This window comes from Onychostruthus taczanowskii, unplaced genomic scaffold, assembly GCF_017590055.1.
Source record: "Onychostruthus taczanowskii isolate IOZ18803 unplaced genomic scaffold, ASM1759005v1 scaffold2, whole genome shotgun sequence".
NCBI classification, from domain to species: domain Eukaryota; kingdom Metazoa; phylum Chordata; class Aves; order Passeriformes; family Passeridae; genus Onychostruthus; species Onychostruthus taczanowskii.
In genome coordinates, this window is record NW_024499239.1 from 7027665 (window position 1) to 7049819 (window position 22155).

At 39.1% G+C, this 22155-nt stretch overlaps 1 protein-coding gene across 4 annotated transcripts in view; it reads right to left on the minus strand.

The window, feature by feature from the left end:
* Nucleotides 1–22155, minus strand: part of LIMCH1 (LIM and calponin homology domains 1) — a 174224-nt gene that overhangs the window by 54331 nt on the left and 97738 nt on the right. For all 4 annotated transcript variants that reach the window (XM_041403125.1, XM_041403124.1, XM_041403123.1 and 1 more), the window contains exons 4-9: nt 19634–19740; nt 16740–16770; nt 13670–13780; nt 8947–9142; nt 4403–4652; nt 3461–3733 (exon numbers count right to left, since the gene is read on the minus strand). In XM_041403125.1, coding sequence (XP_041259059.1) covers nt 3461–3733; nt 4403–4652; nt 8947–9142; nt 13670–13780; nt 16740–16770; nt 19634–19740 — 968 coding nt within the window. The remainder of the gene's footprint in view (nt 1–3460; nt 3734–4402; nt 4653–8946; nt 9143–13669; nt 13781–16739; nt 16771–19633; nt 19741–22155) is intronic.

Here is a 22155-nt window from a genome sequence, read left to right on the forward strand (position 1 = left end):
CCCACTACATACACCACTTATTTTACATTCTCAGCTGCCCTTTCAAAGTACTGTTCCACAAAGTTGCTGGAGAAAATTATGGGGAAGCCATAAACCATGCCTGGCAGACCAGCCTGGCTCAGGCTCAAAGGACATATGAAACTGTCTGCCTTTGCCTTCTCATGCTGCAAAATACAGGATCCCCTGTTAGTGATGTGGAGAGTATGGTCTCAAATTAGCTAAAGGCAAATTTTTCCTTAGATCTCTCTGAAGGATGAAAATTTCACTTAAAGCAACAGAACAACACTGGCCAATAGCATTCCAAATGGGAACTGCTGTCCCTTTTCCTCATGAATATTTGTGCTCACAACAGCTTCAGAAACAGCTGGCTCACCAAGTGATTATTTAGTAAAAACTGATGGATTTTTCTGTCTCATGTCCACCAACAGCAGTGAAGATTGAGAGCATCAAATGTAGCATTTCTGAGAGCAGTGATTTTGGCAACAAAGATATACTGAGTTATAGTACTCAAAAGTGCAACTATGAGTCATTGCAATAAGAAACTCATGGCTTTTAGTATGTAACTAGACTTCAGTAATCACTTCCCAGGTTGAGAATATTTTCCATTCATTTACTATTTTTTTCATGGAATCAAAGATTAGCTGTGACATTTTGGTGTCCCCTGACACAGTTTATCATGATCTCAAAAGGGTTTTTTTAAGGTCAGTTTACCGTAGTATAGATAGCAAATACTAAATAGGAGATTTAGCTGCAAATTGCTCTTGCACACCCAGCCCCAACTGTTGCAGAAACAGTAAATGGGTCGATGCTGGTATAGCAGGTGCTTCCAAAGGGACTTGCAGACATTTGCACTCCCTGAAGCAAGGTCTCATACAGGCTTGTGGATCCTTATATTGCATTTCAGAACAATGGAGGGATATTGGATCCCTATGCTCTGTCAAGGTAAGAGTCCATGTTATTTTAACGAACATATCATAAAAGCTTGCTCACATTTCTCTATTAAATTCCCCTCTCCATCATCGCTTTAAAAACACTTAATTATTTTCTTTTTAGGGCATCGCCATGAATGGGATCCCTACCTTTCATATACAACACAGTAATTAAGAGACAGATGTGCAGGCAGTAAGCAAGCAAGGAGGATCACATATCAATAAAACAACATGCAACAGAGACAATTTACTCTTTTGGGAAGGGGAATTACTTTTTGGCATGCATTTGTATCACATCTAATTCAGATAACTAAAGCAGCTCTTTCCTAGAACATGTTACAGCAATGGAGATAAGCACTTACACTTCAAGCAAAAAATACATTTGCATACAAGTTCAAATCTTTCCTGTTCAGGACTCAGAAAAGTCCCCTACTGAGTTTAAGCTTTAGGAACAATTAGATGCCTTGTAGAACTCAAAAGTCACAGTGGGTGTCCTCCAGAGGCCATTAAGCTGAGAGAAAACAACTCACAGGAACTAAAATAAAACTGACAACCTCAGGTGAAAAAACAGAAGAGAGGCTGGTATCAGAGAAAGATGAGGAAGCAAGAAGGGTGAAAGAAAAAAATCAGAATACATAAACAAGAGGGACTGAGAATTGCTGAATGCCGTTAGTGCATGGGAAATTGAACTTGATGCCAAGAAGAGAGATAAAATGGAGATGTTCAGAGAAGTATAATAAGACATTAAGAAATATGGTTAAATGTATCCTAAAGTGTCACTACTAAATTCTTCCCTTCTCCTCACCCACTATTCTTCCACTTTCACATACAAAGAATTTTCCTTACAGACTTCTGTCCCCTGTGCCTTTTCTGCTGTTTCTTCCTACAATCCCCAGAAGCAGGCTCCTACTTTGCTCCAGTGATGCTTGGGTTACAAAGCTCTGCTCTTTGACCTTTAGCTGGAACAGAAAACGGTCATCTCCTCCTTCTTCCAGCTGCCAAATTCCACAAGTCATTTCCACTGAGAGCAAGGAAGAAAAATTACTTGTTATTTCTCCTCCCTTCTCCATAAGGGCTGTAAGGACAACAGATTATCCAAGGAAAGAACCACACATTTGTTCACACATCCTTCCTTTGTGGACATCAAAACAGCAGATCAAGCACAGAGTTGGAAAAGGGTCTCTCAACATGGTGAGCATCCTCCAAATGGAAACAGACCTATTTGCTATGCACTGCACTGCTAAACACAAGCAATGACTACATTTTATTACATATTACTACATTACCACCATTAATATTACAGCCTTGGACTCGGAATAGAATTATGCTAATACCCCTCTGGTTTATGGACTCCCAATCGACTAGCACACTAAGTGAGGTTGAAGAACTAATTTATGCCAGACAGCTCCTCATCACTGGTACTGGGCTTTGACAAAAGTAACACCACACAACCAGAAATAAACACTGGTTCAGTACAGCTCAACAACAGTGAAGTAGACCTGAGAAGAGGACCTGTGAGAGCATATATTCTGTGACTATTTTACCTGCATATGGCACATCCGTATGTGGCTGCACAGTAGCTTCACTGCACCTACAAATAAACTGTACCACATATGAGCTGCATTTCTTCCTACTACATTTCAAAGCCCAGACTGTAGACCAGCAACTGATAAACTACTTACTGTTAGGATTTCATCCCACAATCCACAACAAAATGTTTTGGACAGAAGGACATTTGGACACCTACCCTTTCGCCAAACCATTTTGATTGTTTATAAATGCCTTATCTTCTGACATGTTAGCTAAAACTCTGCTTTGCGGGTCATCCCCATGAGTAGAAGAGATTGAGATGATGGAAAGGCATGGACTGTGAACCTAGCCATCATTCAGCTCTCAAGTTAAAGAATAGGAAATATCCAAATTGAACAACATCCAAAAATAAATAACACAGGTAATAACTGAATAACTACATATATTCCATTCTATAGTCAGGCAAATTATGTCTGCTAAACTATGCCTAAACTGGTACATGTGATAACAAGCACTGTGTTTTTATAGTTCCTGCCATCAAAAATAAATGTATCATTTACTAACACAGCTAAAAATATCAACTACCTAAAAAGGGTGGTTCAGTAAACTAAACCATCCCACAGCAACAAGTAATGTAAATTTCTGAAACTTTTACCTAAACTAGGCATTTAATGTGATTTCTATATATTTTTATTAAATACAAGAAAGGATTAAGTGGAAGGTGACAAGAAGTCTGTGTAGTAGTTTTCCTGGAGCCTGTTTACATTATGCCGTAAGACAACAAAATTTCTCAACACAAATGCAGTTAGCATCATACAACTCTGCAATCCACAGCTGCCACATCACAAGCTTTTTCAAACCAAGACCTTCACTAGCAATTGTGAGTGCTTAGCAGGCTGGATTTTTGTTAGATGTGAAATCGCAGCGGATCAAGGAAGCCCACACTTCAACCAATCCTACAACCGTGAAGCGTGCACGATTTCCCACACCGTTGGGCTAACCTGCCATAGCGCTGGGCTGCTGACATGACCTTAATACCAGCTTGTTCAAGTCTTCTTAACTTTCTGATCTCTTCCAAATCTTTCTCCTTGGGTGCTGATGTTTCTTTTGCACTACATGAAGGAGACTGATCTATGGAGTTTTCTTCACTTTGATTTACACCTAATTGATTTTTAAGGGAGCTTGCTTCAGGAGCCATGGAGCCCACTTTCTCCTTCTCACACAATCCTGATGTTTCATTCAGCTCTTCTTCTATGGTTTCAGGGTGGGGTTTGCTATTGAATTATACAAGGTAGTTTAATGTAGGCTGTGCTTAAAACATACATACTTATAAGCGTATTTTGCTGAAGTCAAGATGCCAAAGGATGAATTCTGATGAGTAATCGGGGAAGATAATTATGCTCTTTAAAGGAGGCTGTTTCTTAGTCCAAATCAAAAGTGAAGTATTAGTTGACAAAACCAGCATGCAGAGTCACACACAGAGTCACAACTATATAAACCATACTGGTGTATTACATACAACATACAAATAAATTTACTTTACAAAAAAACACCCACAGCAAAAATATTATCTATTTTGATTAAATATATAAAACATTACTTTTAATTATCATTTGTCAGTAGTTGTCAGTAGAGAACTGAAACAGATTGTCTAGAACAGTTTTTCCAGCCTTGGGTTGAGTCAAACATCCACGTTACTTACATTAACAATATTTTCAAACAGAAGCTATACATTGCATTGTATGGTAAATCACAACATCACAACAATGATTTTCCACTTGTTGCTTTTCTACTAGCTTCACCAATTGCTAAAAACTACTTATCAGTACCACACCAGCAAGAGATTTATTATAGCATCATACACCTTGTGAAAAGAATGAAAACTGGGCAAGTGTTAGAGTATCATCAGTGAGGAAAGGAGGAGGTGGGCGGGCTGGTCTTACCTGAAAGGTCTGTCTCCAAGCGGTGACGTCGCTGTGCTCCAGCTCTTTCGGTACTCCTCTCGCTCAGCTTTCTTCTTCCGCAGAGGAGCAGGTACATAGAAAGTCTGATTGCTCTTGTTTGGGAGGTACTGGTTAAAAGGCACAGCTGATTTAGGTTCACCATGTGAGGTCCGCCTCGCCAACATATCATCTTTTTTCACATCCGGCATCTTTCTGTGTGGCAGGTCAGTTTCCGAGTCACTTCCTCTCCCTAGTGAAGAAGGAAAAAAAAGCTCCTTCTTATTTTCACTTACATCCAGTTGTTCAGATTATTTTTAAACTACAAATCAGAGAAGATACCACCAAAAAATTACATTTAGCCACTTTTACCTGTATTTGTATTTTAAGATCAGTCACTGAAGTTAGTAGCCACAATATCTATATAGCCAGTAAACTTTTTTCCACCATTCCCTGAAAAATTCAATTTCAGCCACAGACTACATCAAAAAACCTTAGGTTAAAACTCAGCCAGACTTGCCAATCACATAGGACAGAAGTTTACCTAAAGCCCAGATGACTCCTAGTTGTACATAAGGGCATGTCTGATCTGATTCACGGTCTTGAACCTAGACTAATAGGTGCCTCACTCAAGCACAATCAAAAAAAGGTTCCATGTTGTATAGCTACAGAATGGCAGGAATATGTGAATGTTCCTACACACACATTAACACAGCAATTTGAACACAGACAGCATCAGCTTCGGTCAAGACCTGAGAACAGTAGCTGCTGCTGTGAACCAGAAGGCTCGATGGTCTCTCTCCAGTGTCACTGGTTGCCTAGTCAGTCAGTCTAGCACACTGCAGAATAGACAGAGACTTGATCACCAGATGGACAGATGCAAGGACAGAAGGAAGTGATCTCAGGATTTAGATGTTAGATCAGTACAGTGAAGAAATAAAGTGGCAGAGAAAAATTGAGAGTTTGGGAGAATAAGATACAAGGCTAGCAGAGCTGGGCAATCATTTGATTTTGTTCAAATGAACTAAACTTCCTGATATTTACAATGCATTTAAAACACTGAAACTTAGGCAAGTTTCTGACTTGAAACTCCCAAATTGTAGGAGAAACACCCTAAAGAGCATTTGCAGTGTGGAACTTCCCATTTTGAAAGCCTAGATTCCCTGCACTATCACGAGCCTTTAAAAATAATTCACAAAGAAGTTACGCAAGTAGTTTTCTCCCAGCAGTGTAACCTTACCACGGGCCCTGATATGAAGAGTGAAACAGAGTGCATTCAGCCATTTGTCCCATCAGCACTTGCATGTTCTCCAAGCTCTGGAGAGCTGGATGTCTCCGGTCCTTGGCCCCTTTGCAGCACTTGCATCTGCAATTAGCTGTTCCCCTTTTTAGGGTGAAGGGAAGCCACTCAGGTTGTGTCCTCTTGTTAATTCAAAACACTAGTGAATTAATAGCTAATTTGCTGTGCTACATACTGAACAACTGCAAACAATGAAGTCATAAAAATCACAAGTAGTTTGTGTATAATTCAAAGTGGGGGAAGAAAAAAGAGGTCTAAATATGCTAGGAATGTTATTTGCAAAGAGCTTTTACAGTAGATTGAGTTTTTAGTGATTTTCTTGGAGAGAGACGAAGAAGAGTGAAAAGGAACAGTAGAAAAAGACCTGACACAATGGAAATGAATGTTAAACAGAAATCACAATGCATTTTTTTGTCAACAATCTTTTGCTTGAACAATTTTTATTAAGAACTTTGACAACTAGCACCACAATTGATACTCTGAATCTATGTCTAAACAAAAAGTGGAGATACCATCACAGAATCATGGGTGTCTGAGGACAGCTGAGGTTTAAAGGGCTGTAATGTCACTACAGAAAGCAGGGCACAGAGTAAGTAAAATATAAGAAAAAAATCCCTCACTTTTATTTGCTATTCTGATTGCTTTTGACTTTGCTCTGGTGTCTATTCTTGTAACACATCAAAACCAGCCTTGAACTGGCAGACAGATAGGCTGAAATAGATAACCAGAGCAGCAGAGGAATTAGAACACATTCCTCTTGTTACTGATGTGCCTACCAGCATCCCCAAGTTGAGTACTTCAAAGAAAAGAAGCTTCTTTAATTATTCATATCTTACTCATGAAATTATTTTCAGCTCAAATTTGCAAAAGAAGTACTTGAAGCCAAAGTACCGAATGGAAGATGCAGCTGTGCTCTACATTTATAACCTAAAGTTTGTTGTTCTGCATTTTCAAGTAGAAGCAGCAGCAGTTTCCACAACTAGTAACAAGCAATTATACACTACAGACATGCAAAGATCCTTCTTAAAAGGATCCATGCACAACTGCTGGCCAAGCAGAGCATTTTATTAATTGGCAACTCTAAAGACAGTTCAGTCTGCAATTCTACTGTGTTTTAAATAACTGTTTTACTCTACCACTGGTTTTGTTTGTTTTTTGCTAAGGGACAGGCTCTCCATGGGACACCAGAGCGGTTCCTCAACAGTGAAAGTAATCACAGATGGCATTTCTGAAGGTAGTATTATGTACTGCTTCCACGTAAACTAATCACCTTAGCATCATTTAAATAATGTCCATTCAGGCTTTTATTTCTTCTAGGAGCAGAAGGAATCATAGTTTTACTTCACAATAATATTATGTGCTTTATAAAGCTCCTATTTGAATGGAGAGAGAAGTAATGAAAGCAAAATGTTTTCCTCCATCCAACTTTGCATATGGAATCACAGAATTGTTTAGGTTGGAAAAGACCTCTAAGATCATTGTGTCCAATATACTGTTTCTGTCAAAAACTACTAACAGCTGAGTAAAACTGGCCTGCTGGGACCACAGGAAGAGGTTCAACATAAAAGAGGTCAGCCAAGTTACACCTCACCTGCAACTGTTGGAGGAGACAGCTGTGAAATTATGGCAGTAGTAAGCAGGGAAAATAGGATAAATTAGAAAGTGTTGGCTGGACAAGTCGTACATGTGCGCACAGCATCTGCACGCACCCTGGTTAAAGACTGATTTTTCAGAACAAGCTTTGTGTGCTTTCATCTTATTTTGTGTTTGTTACGCACTCAGGAATGTGACAAGATAGTATGTCTTAGTAAACAATCTGTGGCAAACAATCACAAAACCTTTCTAACATCTGATAATATGGCAGAAGTTGACAGGAAGCATCTACAGGACACATGTAACTGGCTGTCTAGCAGATCCAAGTAAGCAGGGACACTGGACATCCCTTGAGCACCCAGGGTCTAATTTTCGATTAGGACATGTGAGGTGTTCCTATTTGCCAACACCATGCTTGTCTCATTTGAGAAAGCAGAAAAGCATTTTATAATGTGGAGCCTATACTCTGCTCAGTGTCTGAAAGGTCATGAGGCTGTTTCAGGGAATCAGCCCCAGTAGCTACTTCTGGATGGTCAACCAGTAACAGCCTAAACACCACAGACTACTCAGAGCAGCAGAGCTGATCTTAGCTCTGATTTTCCCAGGGCTCTTTCATAATTCTACTGTGACACCAGCTCTCTCTGCCAGCTTTCCAGTTCTAAGGAGTTCCCCATCACCTCAGGAAATCTTTCATGTGTCCGGTTATGATTAGCACCAGTTTCTTTCAAACTGCCAAAAGCAGTATGAACATCTGGTTCCTACCAAAAAAATCTTCCTGCCTTTCCTTTTTAAATTAAATAAACAACATTACTAAGGAAAAGTGATTCATGTGTGCAACATAACTTCATCTAATAAAGTTTGACTTATTCATCTGTTTATCAGGAATGTAACCGCACAGAAAGAGCCTCAATCACGCATCCTTTTGTCCTAAACCAGAATCCTACTCATGACAGGTCACCTAAGAGCATGCTCCACACCTGTTCCTAGCAAATCCTTCTTCATCCAGCGTGCTCTGTTTACAAGCCTCTGAAAACCTGCTGGAATCAGAAATTAAAGGCAGAGAAGCAGCAGCCCTTCTGTATGCCTAGAGCTGCCTGTCCTCTCACAAACGTGTACAAAGCTCTGATGCTGGGATGCATTAATTTACCCAGTTTTCTAAATGCCATAAAAAGATATATGACATTTGATAAAGCGCTAGCATTCAAACCTCTGCCAAGTATCAGACATTCTCAAGATATTTCTATGTCATTTATCTACCCTGCATTTACTTAAGCAAACATTTTATTCACTACAATTCACTATACCCTGTTCCTGTAATTTTATGTCTTGCTTCAGCCTAGTTTGTAAGTTAAAAGAGTCTGCATAACATCCTCTTACACCAAAACCCAGAAAAACACTCTTCCCATCATAAAATTACACTTCAATGACGTAACTTGTTTCCCAGTGCTACACTATCTTGAGAGAAACTTCAGGTAAGCTGTTAGCAAAGTCATCTACACCTCAGGGAACACAGATCAGCATTCACAGAGAAGTTCTCCCACCGGATTTGCCCGATTCAGAGGCTGTGTGCAGCTTCTGAATAGCACATTTATTCCAGAAATGCTACTTCTATGTCACAATGTTATGCACGTGCCCCACTGTGAGTGGTACTTACCATCACTACTCCCTCTGAGCACTACATCTGGAGACGGTGTCTGCTGCGAGCGGGAGCCAAAGGAGTCCAGACTGTCAAAGGAATCATCTCTGCCGTGGCGAGGCGGGGAGAGGGAATCACTGCGTTCAGAGTCCCAGCAGTCTATATAGCCGCTGTCACGAATGCTGCGCTTGGGGCTCTCAACATCCTCTGTTTCCTACATGGAATACAGCAGGAACCTCTCCATAAAGAAGGTACTGACATACTCGTGAGATGCATTACACACTAAAAGCATCTTCCCAAATATTAAAAATCTCCTCCACAAAAGAGGGTTTTCTTGGTTCTTGCCCCTTCTTCCCTTCAAAACAAAGTGCAAGCTTGCAATAAACCAGTTTTATGCTGTTTAAGAAGAAACTACTCTCATTAGATTAGTACAATGAACTGAGACAAAGTTCCAATAGACCAGTTAATAAACTGATCAAAAGCGAAAGCAACCTGAAACTTGACTTCTCGTCCACAGTCCATAGCATAGCCAAAGGCACTACAATTTTAACATCGTGCCTGCATCAGGTTTAAGTTTGTTGCTTTCCAAAAGATCCCCCCGCCTCTCCTTGCCCATCTATTGTATCTGGCCAGGACCCCAGCAGACAGCATTTGTTGCTGCTTCAGCTCGGCAAAATAATAAAGCAGTGTGCCCCAGCCTCCGTCTACCTTGAAGAGAAATTCCTGTTATGAAAGAGGGATGTCTTTCTCAAGAAATCAGCAACGAAAAATATGCAAAATGCTTTTCCCGATGCCTCAGAAGAATTCAGTTGTGCTCTTTACTCTTTGCCAGCTCCTGGCTCTGGGGGATATGAAAGCACTTGTAGCTGACCCACATGTTCAGAGCAGGGAGAACAATGGTTGTCTTTGACAGCCCTGTGATTATAAATTCTTTCCAGTGCAAGCAGCACATACTAAAACACTGAAACTCCAGCAGAGGGAAAGGTCAATAGAAGCCATCCTCACCCTTGCATTATAATAAATTCCTTGTTTTAGAGAGTGTCTTAATATTAATTACAATCGCAGACTGAGAGAAAACAAAAATAACTAAGTTTGTTCAGAGATAAATCTGTTTTTTTCTTCCCCGACAGTAAGTAAAGTCAGAGATGTGGGTGCCATTATCAGACTGACATTTTGTGACCCAAAGAGTCTGGAATGTGGTTTTTTTTTTTTTCCCCAGAAGCGTTTGAATATTAATTCCTAATTAAGAAGCACCCCCTGCTTACCACAAGCTGAAGCACAATGGCTATATTGAGCAGAGCTCCCAGTGTCCCTGATTGCTGAGGTTTTACCCGTCACTAGTATTGCCAATGAGAAGATCAATCAGGAATATCACAGGATGCTATGGTGGGCCACCTCCACAAAAAAGCAAACAAGTGATGGAGAGTGGAGAGCCCTGCAGTAATTCACCAACACTCCCCTGCCGAACAAGAGGGAGGCTTGAAGCGGGACTGGGACATCAGACCAAACGCCCTGCAAACTTTTCAGGAAGAAGGCCTAATTAGTGCTACTCACTACTAATCTGCCAAAATACCACATTAAGGCCAGCGGCAAAGGTCGCCTAAGGCCAAGCTAAACTGTGGTAATGCCATTAAGTAACCTCCCAGTAAATAGAAGTGAAAATATATTCTAAAAACAGATAAAATGCATCTAAAAAAAGCTGTAAAGAATCCTATGTATTTTCCTTTTCCAGTTCTGCTTAGTGAACTAAAATGCTGGTAGAAACAATAGACAACAAAAAATCTGTCTTCCTGAAATCTGCACGAATTACACACAGCCAAGAATAAATCTACAAATCCTATCAAAATCCCGTTTGTGACATGATCCAAAAATCTTTTAAAAAATCCAAATTCCTTAAATCCGCTCATCCCTTCATACCAATCAGCTATTCTCAATCTTTAGGCATACTTCCATTTTCCTAAATTACTGTATTTGAATGACACAGAACTGCTCAGCAGCTACAGGGACTTCAACTGGGCAAAAAGCCCCATCCCGCATTCACTATCTCCCAGAGTTTGAAAACAGTCCAATTGTGAACTAATGAGTTCTGCAGAACCTACTTTCAATGGCCTGTTTATGTTAATTTTGCTGCTCACTAGGAATTAGGAGGCAGGCACCAGGACAGGATCCTAGACTTCTGTAAACATGTTCTTTACAGCTTTCCCCTTGGCAAAGACACTCTGGCAACACAATGCCATCACACAGACCGGTACTTGTGCTGCCTCGAGCAAACGTCATCTCCCAAATGCTATCAGTGGGAATGCGTTTATCTGTGGGACTGATAACACCACGGCATGACACACAACAGTGTATTAGTCTTTCATATTATCTAATTAAAAACACAGTATGTCACAAAGCAGCAGTTAAAGTATGATTGCCAAATACAAGATGCATTTGTCCAGGAAGTTACACCCACTGAATATAATCAAAAAGCCATTGACATTTTGTCATTGGGAATTTCTAGTTTTAAAGCAAAGAAGAATGAGTACTCAAACAGTTAACAAAATTAAAAACAGAGTAGCATGAATAAAATTAGAAATTAATATCCCCTTCAGCATGAGAAGTAGAAAAAGATGAGTCCAAGACAACTTACATCAGAGCTGTCTTTTGATTTGCTTATTAAAAAATGAGGGCAGAGACGATTTACAACAGAAAAACTAAACCACACTGAATTTATGGTCGATTTAGTTATTAAAATCTGTGGAAAAAACGCCAGTAGAGAATTTGATAAAGTGTCTTTTCATCACTTGAACTTAGCTATAAAGAACATCAGAGTGTTGCACAGCATGATTAACATGTTATATTTTACAACCAAATCCTCTTCAAATCCGGTAACATACAAACCCACAATTGCCAGTGGGAAGTCCTGCAGGGATACAAGAGTAGGGACGGGATAAAAGAAGTTACCAGCATCTGTCACAGCAGCATCACCCTAAATAAGACTATTCAGGACTGCAAAGTGCTCTGTTCATGCATTAAAGGCATATATAGCTTTCAGCTCTTATGAGACCTCTACTCTGCTCCCAGCTCCAGCATTTGCAACAAATCAAGTACCAGCCTGTTGCTTAATTTGCAGCACTCTGCAGTGCCCAGCCAGGCACTTCACGACCACCAGCTCTTTGGAGAACACTTCCTTTTGCCTCTAGCCTATTTCATCCCACAAAAGGGTTCAAGATAGGACCTCCAAAATGCTCTGGTGATTAGTTTCATAGGTAAATATCACTTGGAAAAAGCGGAGCCTTCTCGTGTGAGACTAAACATTAAAAAAGAAATCATGATACCATGCAGCACTAACATTGTGGCTACCTGCGCTTCAGCAATTTTTCTGTGCTAGCTATCCTTTTTTTGGGTTTGTTTCACCTTTCAGACCTTTTGGAGTGCAAACTGTTCCTCCCCCGCATCTTCTACTTGTAAACTACTAACTTAACTACAACTACTAACTTAATCTTTTTATTGCTCAGGCTCAGTCATATCACTCATGAGTCCCAAAGTCCCAAGTGATAAGCACAGGTCATTAAAATGAAGACTAAAATAAACTTCTCCAGAGAAGCAGGATGTTCTCTTTTCCTTTCCATTTTCACCTGCTTGTTCAGAAGAAGTGGGCTCACAAACAGGAATTTTACCCATCTAGTTAAGGTTCTCTGGTCACACCAGGGTGTAGGAGTTGCTATCAGTCAGACAAGCATTTCTTCCTCTCCAGGGGTGCTGGCCCTGTGAGATCCCAGAATGAAGACCTGCAGCCAGCACAGCTGCAGCAGCACAGAGCTGAAGGACAATTCATGTCCACAGAGTCTCCCACGGTCCCCAAACCCTACTGCTTGTGATGACATGGCTATTAGATGAGGTGGGGAGGGAATAGCAGGCACAAGGCTTTTTGTGGACTACAGAATGTGTCTGCACAGCCTTTCTTGAGCAGTATGTCCTACACACATGGTGCCAGCACATGGTGTTGCCAATCTTCTTCCACACCCGCTCCTTGCCCCTTCCATCCCAAAGAAAGGCAGGTTTGGTTGTCAATACTAACCATTAGCATTAATCATGAAGTTAAGTGTCTGATGTCGAGGTTCAGGGCATGCTAGAATGCTCAACCAAAAATCCTCAAACCGTCCTACAGCAATCACAACTTTTCCAACAGAAATCAGTTCATCATAAACCACCAAATATGATTTCAACCAGAATTTAGAGCTTGGCAAAAACAGATTTATCCTAACTATGCCTTTGGTGAAACATAATCTCCTTCTCCTCCACTTCAGCTTTTTTTAAATCCTTTGGTTTGATGTTTTATGTTGCAACACAAAACCAAAAAGCTGCCCATGAGACTGAATGTTTTAAAGAAGAAAAAAACTATGTTCTTGTGAGTCCTACCACATTACTTTTGAATCTCAGCTCTTCAAGCTGAAACTTGGTGTCATAAATGAAAATAATTCAAACCAAAACACATGGAAATTAAGATGAAAGAGTCACATGACAATTCTGAAGTCCTATTTGACATCACTAGCTGCATCACTGATGCCACCACAAAGCTGGCTGCCAAAGTGGTTTTCAGTTTGGTAGAATCAGAAACATTTTTTGATGTAAGTAGAGGCTTACTAAGGAATTTGCATTCCAGCCCCCCTTCTCTCATATTTAGAAAGAAACAGTTTATTTATCAGAGTAATAATTTGAAGTAAATTTCCATTCTGAAAACATAACGAAAAGATACCTTTCTCATTTGTGCCAGGAAGCCTTCAAACTCCTTCAGGTTCAGGGTTGATCCACTATACGATGTGCAGCTGTTTGCTGCTTTCCCTAGCCAATAAATGGTGACTAATACCTGCAGAAGTTAATAAGAATTAATTTCAGCCATGTACACAGTCCTGTAGCTAAATTTACTTCCCTGCAACATCCCTCATTTATTCTAAACTGCACAGCAGCACAATATTTTTTTTTTATAAATCAGAACTGAAAGGGAAGTGTCTGTCAAATGTTAAACATAAATACATCAGGAAACTATGAAATTTTAAACAGTTCTAAAAAATATGTAACAACATATTATCTCTCTGGTATTATAAATAAAAATAATGAAAGTGTTATAACTGCCTGGAAAAATAAACAGAAAAGATGGATCTGAGTAGAAAAACTGGACAAAGAGATGTGAAACTTCTAGAAGGCACACATAAATACATTTGTTTGTAAATTCAATACAAAAAACTCCCTAAAGGCTGCTAATATTAGTAGTCATTAATGAAAACCATTCAGACCAAGGTAATAAACAAAGTACCTAGAATGTCTGCCTGCCTGCCTAAAAGCAGCTCAAATATGTGTCTATTTCAAGGTCAGAAAAGGGAGTCCCATTTTTAATCATCAGTAACCAAATGACACAGGACCATTTTTTTCCAGGCTTCTGCTAGTTTAAGAATTTCTTAGCCCAAGATTAATCAAAAGCCATAAGCATCTTGTTGTTTCTATCAGACTACAGCAGAAAAGTTAGTGATTTATTTCAAGTTCTGACTTGATACCTCTCCATAACTCAAAAGTCCCTTCAAAACTAGTGAGGGAAAAGACCAAGAATTGCTCTTGCAAGTAGCAAAGATACCTGACCTGACACTGATGGTGTTGCACTTGTTTTAGAAAACGAGAAATTAAGATGCTTAGGATGGTCAAATCCAATACATCCAAAAATGCTGACATGTGTATCATGCAAGGAAAGGCCTTTTCTGCACCCACATATGTCTCCACTTAGAGTTATGTCTTTAATAATACCTGTGCAGCTGCTATTTGGACTGGAAACTGCTCATCAAAGGAAATTCAATTCAGTGTTTTGCACTGGTTAAAAATTACAAACCATCACCCTAGAACTGAGGGCTTTTTCTCATTTAATGCTCATTATTTTGGTATATTCCATGGCATTGCAAAGTATTTGACTGCAGAATGAACAGGAAATATTTTGATGAGGAAAAGAGATGCAACCAATAATAAATAATAGTTGCCACTAACTGTTTCAAAAAAAGATTCATGAACTGAAGTATAGTATTTCATGCTTTGATGGGACAGGACCATATACTTCATGCTATATAGTGAACTAAAGGAAACAAGACTAACAGAAACCCCAAAGGGCGATTTCACTGGGAACAGACATCTCTTGGACTCTTCTTCCCTAAAACATGCTTCCACATTCCTCCTCAGCAACATGATAGAGTTTTCTTATCAACTTGCACTAGCATCCCCATTTTTCATTTAAGTGCAATGTCCAAAATTATGCAGCACTGCAGCTGAGGCCCTGTCAGAAAAGGATGCAGCATCATACAAACCTTCTGTTTAAAAGCAACTGTGGTACATAACGTAAAATATGTATTTGATATATAAATATAGTTTATATTTTTCATCAGTTTACAAGTAGTATACATGTAAGGAAATAACTGAGTCACATTTTTAATAAACTTCAAAAACATTTCCCTTTTTAAAAAAATTTCATCCAAATCAATACTACTGTGCTGAATGAAAGGAGGTGGTGTTGCTAGTCCTGATTTTTTGTCTTGAAACAACCTTTATCTGAACTGTTTTCCTTCAACCAACACCACTTGACAAATTTAATGCAAAAAAGTCTTACAGTATATGTTCTCAAATTAAATGAAAATATTTGCAAATAACAGTATTTCTAGTAACCAGGAAACTGCCATCAAGTCCATTGATGAAGGTTACGGTATTTTTTGGTATTTTTATTTATTTCTGCTAGCATTTAATCACATTCTCTCCTCTTCCTTTCTTTATTTGGAAAAAAAAAAAGGCAGAAAATTTCACATTTGCAAGCAATTCCGGCTGGCTGCCAGCTGAGGCTGCAGGATCATGCACCTGGAAAGCATATATTGCCTACAAGCACATTCTGGAGGATACTTTTGAAACTTCACCTTTAAAGCAACATATCTGTACAAAGTTGTTTAACCAGTGCCCACAAAGAGTGTTAAAATACCAAAGCTGGATTCTTCCCCGAAAAATCTGTATGCTGGGTGCAGAAGATACTACTCTACTGCTTATGGGAAAGACAGGATGAAACAATTTGCGGGGGGTGGGGGAGGTGGTTTTGGTGCTGTTTGGGCTTTTTTTTTTTACCTCCAGTTATGGAAGTTATGATTACTGGTTTTCAAAGTTATTAAAAAAGATCTTGGCATTTCCTATCACGATATAGGGATGTGAGCCAAACAAAAATTATACCAGTCTACAGCTAACTAAGGACAGGCAGCTTGCTAGGTTTTAAAATGAGACCAGCAAAGGTTAGACATTTTCTTTTCTAGTTAACGAGCACAGGGTGCCTTTAGTTTAAATTAAGAGGAAATTGAAGTTAAATAGAAAGACTTTCTGGGGAAACACTAATTTATTTGGAAGAACAATGAGAAAGCTAGCTAACCTCATGGTAAGGCCTTGCATCCCAATTTAATGGCCATTTTGCTTCATTTTAAATGGTTTGTGCAACTGTACTCTCTGCCTATATATTTGGGAAGGGCTACAAAAGTGTGGCTTCATGGTCGAATCTGACCCTTCCCAGCAAACACCACACTGGACAGTACTCATCTAAGAGTATCTAAAAAGAGACAAATGTTCTCCATTTTATTTCTTTTGTAAGGCTGCTTTGCCATAGCAGCTCTACCTAAATTTCCAAAAGAACTCAGTTATGTTTGTATTAAGAAGGACTTTTCAGCAATACTCATGTACTCAGTTTTTACTGACATAATTCTTGATCAGGCCAATAACAGAATTAACCAGACAAAAATAACAAATCCAAATGATGTACTTACATTTTTCAGCTTCCTACTATAGTCAATGTTCCTGGTTGCACACACAAACACATACAAAGATAAGAAAAAAACAAAAAAAGGGGAAAAAAAGGGAAAAAAATCAGAAAGTAGACATACTTTCCAAGAGGCTGTATGCAGCAGATCACATTTTCCCTAAGAAAAGCCTGCTGAATGCTTCTGCTGTCTGGAAATACATGAAAGCTAAGAAGATGTAGTTCACACATTCATTTATTCATAACATGGAGTATTTTGTCACCATTATTTCAATCATTAAATTAGAATTCTGCAAGTAAAAGAAGAAAATGTGTTTATAATGCTCCACAGTAAAGTAGGACAATGCCAAAATATTTCCTTTAAACAGAGTTGCTGATTTCTTAAAAAAGGAAGACAAAAGTCCTCACTGCTAAAATACATTCTGCAGTTATCCAACAGTCAGATTCTGCTCTGCAACCCATACAGATTCTGGAAGCAACTGAACAAGCATAAGAGGCATCAGCAAACATTAAGGAAATATTGCAGGTGCTTCTGTGGAAACAAACATTACAAAGAACAAAGTGAATGGACGAAGCAACAAAGACCCTGCCATTTAAAACAGAATGCGGCATGGAAAACATTTATTTTTCAGACGTATACTTGAGCATTCAGACTGAACATTGGCATCATCCTTCTCAATTTATTTTTTTCTCTTATGTTCGTGGAAGAGTGGCAGTTTTGTGTTAAAAACAACAAGGTGCAAAGTTTGTGCAAACATAAGCAACATTTCAAAATTCAGCAAAGAAAGCATTAAAAAAAGGAAATACATATCATATTTAGGTGCTAAAACCTAAATAAGACTATTTGAGATTTAGTAAAGATTGTGTCCTGAATATTTACAGTGGAATTGTCTTATACTCTAACAGTAAGTCCACTCCATCATTAGAATTTATCTGGCAAAACCAAATAAATAATCTGTTATAACAACAAAAGCCTAAATATAGGCAATGGTAAACAAAGTATTTTTGATATTATCTTTTTAAGCCAAAATTTTGTCCACTAATACCCACATGATAAGAAAAATAGAACAGTCCTGGGTTTTTTTCTTAGAAAAATAACAGTGGAAAAGACACTTGCTTAACTAGTCACAAAAAAATTCCTTACAGTCTTAGCTCATAACTTTTATAAGCAGTGTGATCCAAAAAACATATCTAATACATGCCTCAATTAACATCTGTATGGAAAAAAAGAAGGGTAAAATGTCATCATCTTAAGCATGTGCAATAATGTCATACTTATCCTTTACCACAAATAATATTTTCACCATGTTTAAAAAAATCATGCAAAAGTCTTCAAAGAGGGAAAAAATCACCTTCATGCTTTGGGAACTAGCTAGCAGAACACAGCCTTCAACATATTTCTCTAAAACAGTCATGGACTTGGCTTGTACACCTCAACTCAGTTACTCAGTGTGAACTTGGACAGTGCTAGGAAAACATTTGGCTCATTTCCACAGCTGCTTTCTCTGAAGTCCTCATATGCAGTGGAGGCCCAGGCCAGCTCTGTGGGGTTTATGATGCCAGGTTTAACTTGGTGACAGCTTTACTTTGACCTTCACCCTAGTCAAAGCCTCTCAACCTGCCTCCACCAAGGTACTCCATCCATCCTCAAACCCAAAAGATGAAGGTTTTTATCAGAAAGACTCTTCCTCTCTGGTTTCATATGGAGATTAGGGTTTTATATGAAGATTATGGATTGTTTTGCAACTCTCATCAATCAATCATCATAATGATTTTACGGGGCGTCATGAAGAACCCATTTTATCAAAGTATTATCAGATTCAGAAGAAATTAATGACATAGCCTCCACTCACTGCCATGTAGAGGGCAAGAAGAACCTCATGTTAGAGTCAGAAACTTGAGAAAGATCAAAAAATGGTATACCTTAAAACAAGGACACTGGCCAATTCAATTTCTCTAGAATAGATATGTCTGATCAGGATTTCATTAGTGATCTTTTTGGCCAAATGAAATTAGACCATTCAATCAACTCGGCAGCATTTGATTGTCTGTAGAGCAATAACTTCTGTTATAACTGTAACATGACATGATAGACCCAAAACTTTCAGGAAAACTTCTAAATACCAATTTAGAAATTAAGAAACACCAATTATAAATTTTGTTAATTTTGTGAAAGTGTGGGGTGGTTTTGCTTTTAAAAGGTGGGGGCCTGTACAATTTGTGTGGTAGTGGGTGTGTAGTTTTGGTGAAAAACTACCTAAATTGTGGCATTTCCAGTTCACACAGACTTCCTCAGTCCAGTTACTGTGGGTCTCAAGCCATAGCTGTTGCAGGGAACTGAAGAGACCATGCTTATCCCTGCATCTCATAGAATCTGAGAGGCCTCTAACTGTCCTATATTTCACCATCAGAACAATTTAATCTGAAATAACAGAACTGTGCCTTTTCTCCCAGACTACAATATTTTATTAGTTGTAAAGACAAAAAAAGAATGTCATCAATTTAGACTAGGAAAACCCCTAAGTCCCTCAGAATCTCATTGCCTAACTAAGACAGTATTTTCACAAAATCACAGAATAAACTGAGTTGGAATCCACAAAGATCATCAAGTTCAACTCCTAGGCCTGCACAAGCCATCCCCAAGGGCCACACCACGGGCCTGAGAGCATTCTCCAAGTGTTGTCCTATTTTGCAGAGCTGTGGTTGATGTCTCTGGGACAAAACCTGTTGAATAGAACAATCTATTCATCCCAACACTGAAAGTTTGCCAAACTTCTGCTTCCTATTTGCCTTACACTAATTACAGTTCTATAGCCTTTTTGCTCATTCTTAAATATTTGCTATTGCATCACATGCACTTGAGGCTGTAACATGCTAGTCACAAACTGCTGTTGTACTTACTTGATGGTTGCTCTGTTTGATGTGTCCTGCAGATCACCAGGATCAAAAAGCTGAGATTCTTTAAGTCCCAGTTCTTTGCAGCCTCTTAAGAATAATATGATATTATCCTGAAAAGAGACAAAAAGCATAAAATCTCAACACTTCAAGCTCTCCTTAATTGAAACAAAAAAAAAAATTTACCAAACCAACTTCTCCTTAATTCACTAACTGCTCATGAACAGTCATACCATTAACTAAATGAAGAACCAAAGACATTTCCAGTCACATAATTTAAGAAGTCAGTGTAGATTTTGTTTGAAAACCAGATACCTACAGATGTTGGCAACTTTTTTAACTGAAAAAGGCCCACTAATTTCTCCACCTGGAGGCTGCCACACAACTTCAGCATGTTACAGAGTAGAAAAGGCAGGATTTTTGAAGGGAGCAGGAAGAGTAGATATGAAACAGCCTGCCACCATTTTAACACGCAATTTGTTCAGAAAACACTTTTGCATGTCAGATACAAACAAGCCAGTTAACACAACTGTTCTCTTGCCTCTCTAAATGTAACCAGTCATAAGCCACTGAGAAAAGAGATAGGTGCTTTCTCCTGAAATAAAAAACTTGAAGCTACACTTCATATGGCCACTGTCTCTAAGAAGAAACAACACCAGTTTTGTAACACTTCTTATTGAGGATTTACTCTTTGCAAAGTGTAAAAATTAAAAGTCAGTAATTAAGAAAGGCAAGTAAAAACTGATATAAATCTCTTTCAAACCAAGTCCAAGCGATGACGCTTTGGTGTCATCCTTTGCACCAAGGAGACTGAATCTGCGCATGTGCATATACAGTTAATACAGGTTTTATACATATGCATGTACACCACTCCCCTGTTACAGAACCGGGGAATATGTTCTACACGGATAACTCTTGCAGCTAGTAGAAAACAAGTTTTTAGATATATATGTTTCTAGACCAGCAACTGCAATCAATGGCAGATGTGTGGACAAGTAAAGATACAACGTACAGCTTGACACTCTTTGAGGAGTCTCATCTCAAACCTAAAGCTAAGCTGCCACATGAAGAGTTACCGCGCAGCAGAACCACGGCATATGGTGGAGACCTGTTTTCATAAAAACTGGGAAGCAGAGGAGCCTGGCGGTGTTCAGCTCTTACCCACTGCATGACAGAGCAGGATTGGTGAGCAGGGCTCACACATATCTGCTCCCAGCCTTTCCCGGGGCTCGGGGAGAGCAGCCCTGTTTGCTCTGCGAGCAGCATGCAAATCGCCGTGGCTCTCGGCATGCCAACACTCTTGCACACAAAGCTTGCCAGCCACACCACAGAAAACAGAGACTTAGAAATTCAGAGGAGTTCAAATCTCCCTTTCTTCCCTGGCTGAAACTTAACAGCTCTGGAGGGGAGCCAGGGGGGAAAGGAACAGCAGTTGAGAGAGCAGAGAGCCCATAACCCAGAGAGACAGCATCATTCATGACATGAAAAGATGCCTGTAAAATTTTCCATCTGGCTTACTGTTTGCATTATACTTTTTCCAACTGCATCATGAATAACTCTTATGTTTAGTCTTTGATGGAGGACAGTCCTGGTCATTCTCAAATGGTTGGTGGAGCAATGCATAAATCTAATATTTCAAATAAAAATGCAAAAGCATCAAAAAAAGTTCCTAACAGTAGTTGCAAATTTAACAAGAAATATACTGGACATAGAGATCATAGTAACCTAGTAGACTTATAAAACAATCAGAGGAGGAATGCTGAAGATAACTAATTGCACCTATCTTTATGCCAGAAGTTCACATCTGAGTTATGATAAGCAGTAACAAAAATACCAGTTATCTGGCAGCCAAATAGTTTGGGAACTTGGCTCTTCTGCTGATGAACAAATGCCTGCTTCTCAAAAAACCAGCATCACCTACTCCTGCTTGGCTACATGCTTTTATTTGATGGTCATCATATGAATAATGTTTGCCAAGTAACTAACACTATGACCCGAACAATTCCTCAGAAAGCTGGTATCTTGTATGGGCACAAATAACCACATGTGCCAACAAGATGCAATCAGTGAGCCCTGAAAGAAGCTTCTGCTTTTGCTAAAAATCTCATAATTTTTATTTCCAAATGGTTCTAAAAATGGCACTTGTTTAAAAGGACTGAAGAAAAATCCAACAAAGAAAATGCTTCCAAGTGATATATTTACTCAAGGACACCTGCCTAGGCTGCCTAACCCCAAGCCAAAAAACGTATCCCATACTACTGCAACACTAAACTTTCCCTGGTTTGCTATAGTACAGATGAAATTCACATTTGTTAGTTCCATTGATTCACTGGAGAAAAGCACTCCTAAGCCACTAAGGGCAGAAAGAGTCTTACAGTTAAGACACAGCTCTCAGCAAAGCTTTCTCTCAGGATTACTACACTTTGCATTGACCAGGTCCTGATTTCTTCAGTTCTCAGAAAATGTTTCTTTTCTCTTTCAAGAGGATTTATTGTTCAATGTCTGTTAGCTGAAATTATGCACTTTTT